This window comes from Myripristis murdjan, chromosome 9, assembly GCF_902150065.1.
Source record: "Myripristis murdjan chromosome 9, fMyrMur1.1, whole genome shotgun sequence".
NCBI lineage: Eukaryota > Metazoa > Chordata > Actinopteri > Holocentriformes > Holocentridae > Myripristis > Myripristis murdjan.
This window is the reverse complement of record NC_043988.1, coordinates 15,167,715-15,181,266: the sequence shown is the minus strand read 5'-3', so window position 1 is coordinate 15,181,266 and position 13,552 is coordinate 15,167,715. Positions and strand designations below refer to the sequence as shown.

Genomic DNA, 13,552 nt, shown 5'->3' with positions numbered 1-13,552 from the left:
CTTAAAGCAGCTCGCATATGATTGTGCAACATGTATGACGCAGGAATTGAAGATGACTGTGCGTCGATTGATATGACTCAGACTGCCTCGGGGTCCTGATGAGACCTCGCTCCAAATCTATAATTTTCAAAACCATTGCTTTGGCCACAGTCTATCAGAGAAGAACAAGCTGCATGCCAGTGTAATGGAGTATTTTCACAAGAGGCATTAAATTGCGCTGCCTCTGCAAATATAATTTTTGTTTAAACAAGCATAGGGTTGAGATATTTTGAAATGTGAATTTGTGCGGATGAATATATTCAAATGAGCCCCGCAGAAGGAAAATAATGCAATCAAAAACATTCTCTGTAGCTGCTGTTAAAACTGCACATGAGACTTTGAATTCCTCCACGCCAAATTCATCTATAGCTAAGGCTATAGAGCTAAACCTACAATGTTGTTTTGTGGTTTAATGTGCAGGTGATTGAAAGTGAAAATGCACTCCACTGTCACAGGAAAACAGGGACAGCTCAATCTGAACAAAAGTACGCCAAACAGAGTGAAGAAATGGTACACTGATGCCTGCTGATAGAGGAATGGCAATGAGCTTTTATATGTGGAAATGTTCTCACACCTCTATTGAAACGAGACAAAGCTGGAATAATATGTGGTGATGAAGTTTCAGACAGAGGACAATAGACCTGGTCAGAGAAAAGGGAGGAAAAAGAGAAGTGTGTGAGTATGTGTGAGTGTGTAGGGGGCAGGGGATGAACTAGAAAAGCCTGTGAAAGAGTGCATCAGAGTTGTGTGTGAGACTTTTTTTTTTTTTTTTTTTTTTTTAAGAGTTGGAATTTGTGTTTAGAATTAGGAATCTGGTTAGATTGGGGTCCAAGATCAGATTAGGTATGTTTTACAAAGGGTTTAGGTTTTTTGGGTAAGGGGTTAGGGAATAAACAAGTGTTCTCATAAGTATGGTAATACAGATGTGTGTGAGAGACAAAGCAAGGAAAGGGGAGAGTGAAGCACAGAATGACAAGGAGGGAGGCGTGGTGCAGAGGATGGGGCTGGACTCTGGGCTGGCACTGGCCCAACCCAGGCCCATCCTGGCTCTATAAGAGGAGGAGGCAAGTGCTCCCAACATCACAGGCACAAGACATATCTTCACAGTCGCAGCTTCACCAGCCACCAGCAAGCAAACATGGGCAGACAGAAGATATACTTAGAAAAGCTCTCACATTTCTTCCAGATCCGCAACCTGTTGCTTCGCCAAGCCCTGGCAGAATGTCTCGGCACCCTCATCCTGGTGGTAAGTGTGTGTCTATGTCTGTCTCTGTGTGCTTGTATATGTGTGTGTGTGTGTGTCTCTGTGTGTGTGTGTGCATATGCAAGTTACAGCATATCATCTTATCTTGAAGTAGAGGTTTAATTTTAAAACTGAGTAAATACATGCCAAGTGAGGCAGTGAAAGCCAATATTTTCTAGCATCAATGGCCTTTTGAATGTGTCAACATGAACTGAACTCCTTCCCTTGTTAAATAGTGCTTAAGTACGCTCACCATTACTTTTTTGTTTGCTTTGTTTTTCTTGTCAGGTTTTGTTGATTTTGCAAAACTGTACATTTTTTGACAGCTTGTGTTTCATGTCATTTTTCTACTGCCACAGTTGGAGGGTGATAAATGAGTAAAACTTCAAAGGCAGTTGTCCCGGGCCTTTGACCCAGGCACAGGAACACTGACCTGTGCCACCCCCTTAATAATGTTAATATATGTCTAAACATTGTATGTATGAACATTGATTATTCTCTAAGTGTGAAAAGGTATGATTACTTTTAACTGAGTCCAGAGCAAACAGCTCAGTAACAGGTTGCTCTACACAGTATTCATTGTGGACATAATGATATTTACATCTCCGCCACTGTGAATACAACTATATTTACTTGGGACAGGGATCCAGGATCCAGGACCTAAAACATCTCATGACCTCCAATCATGTGCATGAGTCTGCCCCAGAATAACACAGTCAAATGTGTAAATTTTAAATCTTATAGCCCTTTATTTCACCAACATGAAAATATGTCATACTGTTCAGCAGCAGAGATAGAAACTTCATTTGGCTGCAGAATAAAAACAAATCCAGATCCAGATCCAAATCCTAATAAACCAAAAATTAAACAGCCTTACCGATGTCAAGTTACTTCTTGTATTTGAAGTGATTCTTTATATTCCAGGATTGGCAGCAGGAGAGCACCTGGGTAAACAGAGTTAGAAAGTTAATGCAAATACTAATAAGACACCCAGCTTAGTTTACACCCCAAAAGCTGCTGTAGTGGTTTAACTTTCGCTGTGTGGCTGGGAGTGCTTAGTGAGTCACAGGCTTACATAGTGAGTAATGAAGTAGTTTATGAATGTGTAGGGCCATGCAGCTTTTTAAATTTAACAGCACCTTTCACTCTTCGATATAATCCAGGTTTAAGCATTATTAACAATCATTTATAGTTCCCTCAAAAAAAAAAAAAAAATTACACCAGCTGAGTCATAATTTGCATCAGCTTAGCAGTAATATACATATGAACATGTCGATTCCAGGGCATTGCTCTTTATCATATAAATAGGTTAAAACACATGCAATGAGAAATGACTTCTGAATAATGAGCCAAGGCATGCAGCTCTCAGTAATACTTTTGCTCAGTAGTCATCACTGGATACCAGCAGTGACTTTGCATGTGAAGTAACAGGCAGGTGTGGTACAATCCATTTAATAGGTGACACATACGACAGGCAGCACTGGGAGGGACAGTGACAGAACAATAGGTGACACCTGATGGGCCTGCCTGACATAGTTTTACTTCCCCTCCTGCTTGTTCTGTCTCCAAGTCCCGCTGTTTGTCTTTCTCATCAAATATACATCTGTCAATACATCATTGTATGAAGAGACAGACTGAGCAAACTGTTAATGAGTGATGAGCAGTTAGTTAATGTATGATGATTTAGGTAGAGCACAGGTATGTGTATGTGAGGTGCGCATGCGTGCATCAGTGTTCTTGGCATGTCACCAAATCTTGGCAGTTTGTATGGATTGTTTAAGTTTTTTTTTTCTGAATCCAGGTCACCTTCAATACATTTTCAAAATGGAAAGGTATATAATTCATGAATTCAGTCTCTGTTGGCTGAACTCTATAGAGTGAGGTTCTCTATGTGTTGGGTGTGTCCACACTCTTTCTGTTCACACCCATATAGTGAGCTGTGTAGTATCAGGTGGACATGTGGCCTAAAAAAGCTTGATTTTCTCTTCAAGGTCACCATACTTGATGATTATGGTTTTTCTAACGTTGTTAAAATTGCGCAGCAGATTGAATGCACATCATAGAGACAATGAGGTCTCAAAATAGTCTTTCAGTCAAAATGACATGTTCCTCACACTCACAAATCTTGCATTCTCCACTTCAAATGACTGTTTGACCATGACACTGAAGCCCAGGGGAGCTCTCTTCACTCTGATTCTGAAAAGCTCTCACAGGTAGCAATTTAGGGACTGGTTCCAGGCCAGAAGCGCTTTTGCCTTTATTTCAATAGGCTGACTGCTGTGAGGCCTCTATGACTCACTCTCCCCTCTCCCACTGTGCTAATGGCAAGAAGTAGCTGGATGGGTGACCAGCCGAATCAGCCAATTGAATGTTAGCGAGGACACAGTATGGACTGTGTATGTGCATGTGTGATTATGTGCTGGCAGGATAAGAATGTTCTTTCTGTCACTACAACATCAGGACAGTGATGTTCCAGCTCCTGGCTTTTGTTCAAGAGACTGCACACACATGCTCTCACGGCTGTGTAGAGTCATTGTAAGAGTAATTGCTCACAGATCCACAGTAGGGTTTAAGAACAGGCCTTTCTTGTACAATCTGATCTTAATAAGTCAGCTGACACTTGTAAGCTAATGGCCCATCATTTGCAATCAGATGTGTGTAACATTCAGAAAACCTCAGGGAAGAGGTTAAAGTGATACACATGTTGATGTTCATGTTTACAGCATGCAACATCAAGGAGACATTCACCCACTCCCCAAATGTAAATAGCTAAGCACATTGCTGTCATTTCTATAGGTTTTTTTTTTTTTTTTTTTTACTCATGGCTGGTCTCATCAGAGGCAGAGTAGAGTTTAGACTGGGTCCAATGATGGTGAACATCTCCTAGGCGCCAGTCCCTCTGAGTGTTGCTCCTTAAAGCTAACCTCAACATTTGAGTCCCGCAGTCTGACTGAAATGCCTCCTCCTCAGGGGGCTGTGAGACCTGCCTCAGCAAGGACCACACAGGGAACTTTTAACAAACAGATATAAAGAGTGTGTAGAGGCACATAGGTAGACACACACACAAAAATGCAGACATGTTTATGCAATAACACATTTACGCAATAACACAACGGATGTGCAACCCAGTTGGTAAAGCGATTGCTTGTCTTAATTAAAGACAAATACTTTTACTGAGTTGATCATATTTCTGCTCAGCAATGCACACTTTTTCTCCTTTTCCTTTTTACAAAAAGAAAACGCCCTTAAAGATTCCAATGAAGAGTGTAGAGGATAAAAAACAGCAGCAATTCTTGCTGAGTTAATGCCACATTGGCATTTCTGTACATATCTGTTTGCCTCACATGATAAGCACAATGGAGCCCATTTAATCAACATGGGTCTCTGTTTCGCTGGTATCGCTGATAACAAACTCATCCCTTCTCTTCACCCTTTGGCCTGACCTTCATCAGTGAACATGTGGTAGATTTACAGTGGTTGGAAAAGCATGTGCAACACTGAAATAGGTGTTGTGGAGTAATATGCTAAAGCCCTAGTACAGCACATTGCCCACCTCAGGGTTTCTGTGTCAAAAACATGTATTTCTACTTTAGTTGTCTCTTACCAGAACACATTGAATGAGAGCCCATGCATGAAGATGGTGAATGCATGAAGATGGTGTCTCTGTTCCTGAGACACATGAAGAAACATTGCTTGTTAATATAATATGACACAAACCTGTTTTTCTCCTGTCTCCCCAGATGTTTGGCTGTGGTGCGGTAGCTCAGATGAAGCTGAGCAGTGGCTCCCATGGCATGTTCCTCACTGTCAACTTTGCTTTTGGCTTCGCTGCCACCTTAGGCATCCTGGTCTGTGGCCAAGTATCAGGTAAGCAAAATAGTTTTATTAGCACATACATGTACACTCATCCAGTGTGTGTATTCTTCCAGTGAGTCATTTGATAGGCCTCTATTATGAAGACATCATGGCATTTTGAACAATACATTTTGCAGACACATTCATTTAGCATGAGTTGCATCATATTTTAACCTGCTAACTGACCTTGATAAATGATTCTGTTTCTCTGTATTTGGAAGTGTATTTGGAAGTATATTTGTCTGTAATTAGGCAATGTTTTAGCACCGTATGAGATATAATATTGGGCTAACATGCTGTCATTATGCATCTTATGTACAGGAGGCCATCTGAACCCTGCTGTGACCTTTGCTCTGTGCCTGCTGGGCAGAGAGCGCTGGAGAAAGTTCCCCATGTACTTTGCCTTCCAGACACTGGGTGCTTTCCTGGGCTCAGCCATCATCTTTGGCATGTACTATGGTGAGAGATGCTTCCAGATATGATGCCACCTAAGAAACTCTTTCAACATGAATGGAATTATGTTATAATATCTACATAACTGTGCCATTTACTGGTCCAGACAAAGGAGAGTTTCATGCTTTATTGTGCTGACTTTGTCCTCTCAGATGCCCTGTGGGACCATCCAGGGAGTTTCGATATGACTGGGCCAAACAACACAGCTGGTATCTTCGCTACATACCCTGGAAAGCATCTCACCATTGTCAACGGCTTCTTTGATCAGGTAGACTCTTTGGATGAGGAAAAAACTGGGAACAGTGTTCAAAAAAGGCATTCAGGCCATCCAATATGGCCATAAACAAATTCCAGATGCTGAATTTTGATTTTCCTAAAGAAGCTGTTGCACTCTTGATATTCACCTCACAATTCCTTCTTGTACAGATCATTGGTACAACGGCGCTGATCGTGTGTATCCTGGCTATTGTGGACCCATACAACAACCCTATTCCTCAGGGCTTGGAGGCCTTCACCGTGGGCTTCGTGGTCCTGGTCATTGGACTGTCTATGGGCTTCAACTCTGGCTATGCTGTCAACCCTGCCAGGGACCTGGGACCACGCATCTTCACCGCTATAGCTGGCTGGGGCACAGACGTTTTTACGTGAGTCCTCCATTTTATGCATCCCTCCCTCAGTTCTCTTTACCTCTTTGTGTATCCACTCCTCTATACCACTTTCACAGTTCCAGCTTTTTCCACGGATTCATGCACATGATTCACCGCCACTTGAGCCTCTTTCATGATCATGTAATGCCTTAAGGTGGATTTTCCTTTGGGCAAAGTGCAGTCTAATCTCTAACATTTATCTTTTGTTTCTTCTTCACTTCTCAGTGCTAGGAGAGGTTGGTTCCTGGTGCCCATCTTTGCCCCATTCATTGGCACCATCATTGGTGTGATGATTTACCAGCTGATGGTTGGTTTCCATGTGGAAGGAGAAGCACGCGACCGGGAGAACGCAAAGCAGGAGAATGAGAGAGTCCGGCTCACCAATGTTACCACCAACGACATCTCTAAAGAGGGCACCAAGGAGATGTCATGAGCACATTATAGAAATATAGCACCGCACAATTACATGCACATTCTGTAAATACACACACACACACACACACACACACACACACACACACGCACTAGCCTTTTGCCCTGCCAGCCACTAATGGCCATTCCAAACCACATGTACAGTTACTGGGATATGCCCCAAGACAGCTGTGTGTTTGTGGGAACAGGCATAGATGAAATGGTCCGTAATTTGCTTAGTTACATTCCACTTTTATCTGTATTATATCATAGAGAAGCGATTGTGTATGAGCATAGAGAGGAGAAACACAACTTTGAGAACACAGAATTACATTAATTCTTTGAAAAAATGAAAATTGGGATCTTAGTATCTTTAGCACTCCTGTTTTGACAGTATTGTATGCTTTATACCAATGTAGTTTTACATAGTTTTTTTTTTTGTTTGTTTGTTTGTTTGTTTTAGTTTTACATATTTATATAGATGTACTGTATTTAGGCAGATATATATGTGTATACGGTCCTCAACCAATTTGTATGTTTTTATGAGTCTAAACCTTTCAACATTGACATTCTCAGTTCAGGGAAACTGTATTTTCATTTTCAAAGTTCTAAAAGTTCAAATGTCTGTAAATGAGGATGTGGTTGAGAAGAATATTGTACAGTAAAAGTGCAGTACCTGTAATTGCTGGCAAGGTATCAAGAGCCTATCTAGATAACTACCAGGTGTCGATCCACTCTATTGTTTGGATCTGACAAATGGTGGTGACCTGTAACTGTTTCCCTTCACCACTGCTGTCTTAAAGTAGCTTCCTCAAAGCTGCTATTTTTTCCAATGCGCTTTCTTTGCACTGTAAATGAACTATCTGGTAGTTGTTAAAAGAGCTGACAGTCACTATGATGCATCCTTAGCTGGGGAACTTTAACATTTTTCCTCCATATCAGCTAAACATTACCAGAAGCTGTTTTACCATTTCAATTTGATGCCTATCAGAAGTGCGTTACCAAATAACTGCTTTGGATCTAACTCACACAACACCACAGGTTTTTGCTCTTTTCTGTCTTTTGATATCTGTACCTTGTGTATTATTCCATGGTACGGTGCTAAACTGGGTTGTGAGATCTTTTGTATTTTGTTTGTTGGTCGAGGGGATATGCCTTTGTACTGATATAATAAAGTTCCTTTTTTATCGTTGCGTAACATGTGGGTCATGGTATGATGTTACACTCTTTTTGCTGGTCTCTTTTCTGGCTGACAGCTAAGCCCTAAGTTAGGGCAGTGACTCTCACCAGATAAGGGGATAAAGACTTTTGAATGTTTTGTGTAGATACAGTTAACATGTTTTAGAACGCTTTGGGCAGATATTGAAAAACCCCATTCATTTCACCTTGTTTAATGTTATCTCTGGTTAAAGGCATTGCATCTGATTGTCACATGAAGCAAGAGTCTGTTGTTGGTCCACAATCAAAATATCACAGAAGTGCAAAATGAATCAATTGAAAAATACTGTAATCTGTCGCTTATTTGAACATTTAAAGCCAAGAGTTCATGGACAATGTGCAAAGTTAAGGGTTGAGAAAGAAAACTAGGTCAAACACGCAGATTTCTGTATTTACTCAGCTGTGCTCTTTAATAATGATTTTATGTTCCCGTTGGGAGACCCGCTCCATCATTATGTAGTGCACAGCAGCATTTTACACTGCTATTTCAAGACACACTTTATTTCCAAGTATACCTCAGTCTCCACATACCAAAGGAACTGGGCCACTGTTCCAACTTCAGTGCATAAATCAAATCAGCCTTTTTTCTCTGTTCTAAAGGCTCATTTTGATAGAAACTTTTGTCTGCTTGCCGTTCATCCACAAACTAAGGCGACAATGCAGAGTGTAGTCATTGTTTGTCTGTGTCCCTTCTGAAATGAACTGTATTAGACTGTTAAGATGCTCATATTCCTGCAATCTATTGCCATAAGGTCCTAAGTAGTCCTTTCTCATTTTTGAAAAGTAAAAGTATTCAAATAATCGAATTCCACAGAAACTGAATCTCTCCTGAAAAGACTTGCGTTTTGGCAAGCTATTGGGTCTGAGCAGGTTTGTGTAATTACTGTGACACCAACAGGTACTAGCAGGTCACCTTGCACGTACTGAAGAAAATACTTAGAATGACTGATTTACCATAGAACAACACTTGGTATTGGTATCAAAACAGAACATGTTCATACAACCTTTTTTGCTGTTTACATTAGGACTAAATGACAAATTCAGTGGGACTGCTTTCTTTCAAAGTTCAGATTTTGTTGTTTTATGGTTTTCATAGCTATACACATGGGTTTTATGATTTATGGACATGATAAAATGAAAAAAAAAAAAAAAAAAAAAACTTGTTTGCATACTAGGTGATTTACTCATTCAGTTTCAACAGTTACACCACAGAAGCAAGACAGGACATGGGCAAGTGCACATTCAGGCCTCATACAGAACTATAATGTGAACATTTTCAAGATAGAGAGCTTACTGATACTATTACAGGTTGATAAATGTATAAAAATATAAAACTACCAGCACTAATGCTATATAATTACTCAAATTTGTGGTCTGCTGCTCTGTTTTCCTGGTTGATATTTACATGTAAAACCTATCCAGGGCCCATAGACGAGCTTTAGACATGCACAGCAATCTCAATATACTTGAGCTTTGCTGGAAGCGGTCACACCCACTAAATCTTAGGCTGAGACATTCACGACTCACCAACCAGTCTGTTGTGAACATGTGTTTTCTATCATTAGCTGTATTGCCAGGGATGCATGCCTTAGACTTCACAAGATTTCTATCATTAGATCTGGTTTTATCTATTATGGTTATGTAAGCTATTGGTGTCAGCGCTTTTTTGCCCTTTATTCTTTTGAATCATTACTTCAGACTCAGTGAGATTCACTTGGCTCAAAATGTAGTGGCTACTCCCTGGCTGGTACATATATCCAACATTATTTAAGTTACATAATCTGAGATATTTGGTGGATATTGATCATTGGTATGTGCATATACACTATACTGCTGCCTTGCAGGAAAAAATGGTAGGATAGATGGTGGGAAAAATGTCTACATGTCTACAAAATGTTTACAAAATGCAACTTGCATGATTTTGTTCTGTCAATGCCTGGATGAAATGTTCCGATAAGTGTTTTGAGGGTGAAACAAAAATGATTTGGCAAAAGGCAGGGAACTCAGCTATGAGTTTACATTGGCCATTGACTGTAAGATTTATACCAGGGTGGGGATCAAATTTGAGTGTGATTAAAAGTTCATTTAAGCGCAAAAAAACAGCACTTGTTCGGACAAGCCCTTAGCTGCACAAGAAATAAAAGGACATGAAAGTTTATATTAATCACACAGGTCGAGGGGATAGTCGTCTAACATTACATCCTATAGCTGCCATGCAGGCTTAGCAGCAAAGAAGCTGAAAGCAATATGATCCTGTCAGCATAACATCTCACCTTCCAAGTATATTCTCTCTGCAGAGTACACCTGTAAAATGCCTGTTAAATCCCTGAGACCAGGTTGTTCAAGCCAGAGGCTGATCAAAGCTTTTGCAGCTGGCCTCAGTTCAACATTGTATAACACATTTTAAAAAGGAAAAACAAGCTGATGGCAGTGTGGGAAACTAACCGAACATTATGACACCTCTATTGATAGGCTTGCAATGATAGATAGATAGATAGATAGATTGATTGATTGAGACTTCCAATGTTTGCATTAAAACTATATTTACCATCTAATAAATCATATTCTCAAACTGTAACCAGAAAAGGCTGAAATGATCGATCATATCTATCCTTGCTGGACCACAATGATTTACATTCATGTGCTGTCACAGTACTGTGTGTTGGTTTTCCATCATTGAGCAAAAAAAGTAAGCCTACAACATATATAAAATGTTGTTTATTATCCACTGAGAGGGAATCAAGCAAATCATATAACTCGGCTGAGCGTCAGACTCTAGGTATGAAGTGAATTCAGATTCAGAAAATGTTATCGTCCATTAATGCATGACAGAGTTTGTCTTCGATGCATAAAACAAGTTTGCGGGCATAGAATAAACATGCTGACAAAGAGTAAAATGATAAAAACCAGACATAAAAGCCATAAAAAGGGAGCAATAGGTAAAATTCCACAGGCGAGTTCAGCCAAATTTCGGCCAACCTTTTACTGAGCTATAAAATGTATTTCAGATAACTGTATGGAGTGTCTGGTACAGACTTGGACTCTTATGGCCTGTTGTTTTAATACCCAGAGTATGAAACACCTGGAGGGAAAAGTCAGCACAATGTGCAATCCATGTGTGCTAACCCAAAACAGCACACGGCAGCACTTACTGTAAAATTTTGAAGCCACAATCAAGGGTGAGTGAAACCGATTCTTAAAAGTGAAAAGTCACATATCTGCAAATCAACAAGTCCTCAACTCCACAAAGTCATTAAACCATGTAATAATAATTGCCTCTCTGAGAACACGGAAGGAAAGATAATGCTGAGAGATTGAACAAATAAATTACATTGTTGCTCACAGTGGCATCAATATTGGGGTGCGTCCAGCACATTGCATCAACTTGTTTCACCTTGTGGGTTTGGTTGTAATGTTTTGCACACATAAACAGCCCCTATCTCCTGGAAGTTGACTGTTAAGTAGGTCAATTTTTATGACAACAATAGACATGTGCCCACAAGATGCAGGCATCTTTTGTGTGTTTGTGTGATATTTTCTCTGGAATCAGGAAATAAACTGAATAGTAAGTGCATGGCTGAGACGAAAATGGATAATGCTCACAGATCTAGGGTCCTTACAGCACATCTGTTTGTTGTTCTCTCTTGTTTCCTTGTCCGTTTTGTTCAAGTTTCAGCACTGAAACGTGCTCCACAACACAAAGATATCTGGTATTTCACTTTTTTTTTTTTTTTTTTTTTTTTTTTTTTTATCTCTCCTCACTGACAGATTGGCTTTTAACAGGAAAACAAAGGAACTAGTTTTCTCTATGGTCATGTGAAAGTCAATTTGACCTCACAATCCTGCCTCATCTGGGAACTGTTTTCATGTGGTCTAACTGCGGCGCTTAGGGATGAGCAGGACGTGGCTGCGGTTACTTGTAGTTTAAAGTCTCATCCCTGAGACACAACTGTCTTCTCAACATAATTGCACGCTGGCCATGGCGCACATCACTGAGATACGGCATTTTCCCAAACCAATTTTGTGGTATCATGTTGTTTGCAACTGCAAGGGTCAGACAAATCTAAAGTCCATCCCCTGGAGTATTTTTGGAAATGCTCACTGTAAGTCTTCACAGTCTGAACCAATAATAAGTAACTTCTTTTTCATTCAACACAACAATAAAAGCATAAAACCATTTGCATGTCCATGTTGTGGATTATATGCCTTTATTTGAACGTCTCAAGCGCTGTTAAATAAACACCTGTCTTGCATATATTGAGTAATATGTTTATTTCCACTAAATTAGGCAATATGAAACCTGGCACCAAGTGGGGATATGTTCACATGACTACCTGAACTATGAAAGACAGAATATTTATGTAATCAGCACATGTGACCTTTTTAGGAGAAGATATATTTCTGTCCATAATACATGCGTGCATGCACTGAAAATGATTCCCTGGCATATCAACTGACATCAGTGTCTAGTTACCTAATGTCTGAGTACAGAAATTTCTATGATATTCCTGTAGTGACTTATACTGTCTGTGGTACTTAAATGGGCACACAGCAGCCTAAACATACATACTTGTATTCCTATATCTTGTAGTAATAGTATTACCATAGGATTCAACCAGTACCTGTGTATTTTGAAGTTTCTTCTGTAATATTTCAATAACATTCGTTTAGAATTGATCATGGGATTACTAAAGTTTTTTCCTTCTCCTAATGAAGGCTATCAAACAACCATAATTACCATGATGATTATCATTGCATCATCATCATATTAATAAAATCTAACACACAGTTAAATGTATTTAAGTTAATGTACAGTTAGTTTGGGCTGTGCTAACGTTTTGTAGTATAACTGTATTATTATTATAACTGGTTTGGTTGACAATAGATCAAATCATTCCTAAAAAATTGGATTTGGCTTCAGGAGGAACTCTGCGTAACTGTAGTCTATTAGTTTGGATTAGAATCCCTACATCAGTGCAATAGTACTACCAGGAGAAAAACAACAACCAGACACTTCAAGAACAAAATCAACTATAATCTGAAATCACAATTCAAGGGAAATAACCGGATGTTTCTAACAAGAGAGACAACATTTGCGAAAGAACAAATTTGAATAATGTCTTGAATGTCGTGACGGAGTGAAACGAGATACTGTTTTATCTGCCCAGTATTGAATGATGAGTCAGTCTTTTCACACACACCTCTTATTCATATTGGTGTCACTCCCATCGTCCTCTGCCTCACGTGTAAAGACGTGTTTGTGTGTGTAACCTGTGGCTACTGTACAAGTTATGAAAAAAAAGTTTTTGTACTGATTTCATACATGAATTCTCACAAAATTAAATGAAGACTGTGACTGAGAATCACTGAGAGTTACATGAATACTGGATTTTTTCCTTTGCAGGAAAAAGATCCTGTTTTGATTCAGTGAAGCAGTAGCACACTATAAAAACCTGCAGGCATGTGGATGTGGTCTGGAAGGGTGTGGGATGCCATGTCGTTTTCAGAGTTTACTATTCATTAAACCTATAGTGCCCTCTCATCAGTCTAAACACTACCAGCTGGGGAGACGGTTTGGGTATTATGTTTAGTTTAGTTTACTTTTAATTAGTTTTCAAAACACTTGGTGACACAGTAGAAGTTTTATATGTAAAACAACTCTGTAAATGCTGTTCATCTCGCAATT

General features: G+C 39.6%; 1 protein-coding gene across 1 annotated transcript; it reads left to right on the top strand.

Annotated features, from left to right (window-relative positions):
* Positions 1–1,141: 1,141 nt before the first annotated feature.
* On the top strand, positions 1,142–7,124 carry aqp3a (aquaporin 3a). The gene is made up of 6 exons (XM_030061034.1): positions 1,142–1,285; positions 5,023–5,149; positions 5,459–5,596; positions 5,743–5,858; positions 6,017–6,234; positions 6,463–7,124. The coding sequence occupies exons 1-6, from the start codon at positions 1,178–1,180 to the stop codon at positions 6,668–6,670; spliced, it is 915 nt and encodes a 304-aa protein (XP_029916894.1). The 5' UTR covers positions 1,142–1,177; the 3' UTR covers positions 6,671–7,124.
* Positions 7,125–13,552: the final 6,428 nt, after the last annotated feature.

What these genes read in the sequence shown, in the direction of transcription:
- aqp3a (XM_030061034.1), top strand. Translation starts at nt 1,178, where the DNA reads ATGGGCAGACAGAAGATATACTTAGAAAAGCTCTCACATTTCTTCCAG. An exon ending in TCGGCACCCTCATCCTGGTG is followed by an intron (nt 1,286 to 5,022) that starts GTAAGTGTGTGT and finishes CTGTCTCCCCAG; the next exon opens with ATGTTTGGCTGTGGTGCGGT. An exon ending in TGGGGCACAGACGTTTTTAC is followed by an intron (nt 6,235 to 6,462) that starts GTGAGTCCTCCA and finishes TTCACTTCTCAG; the next exon opens with TGCTAGGAGAGGTTGGTTCC.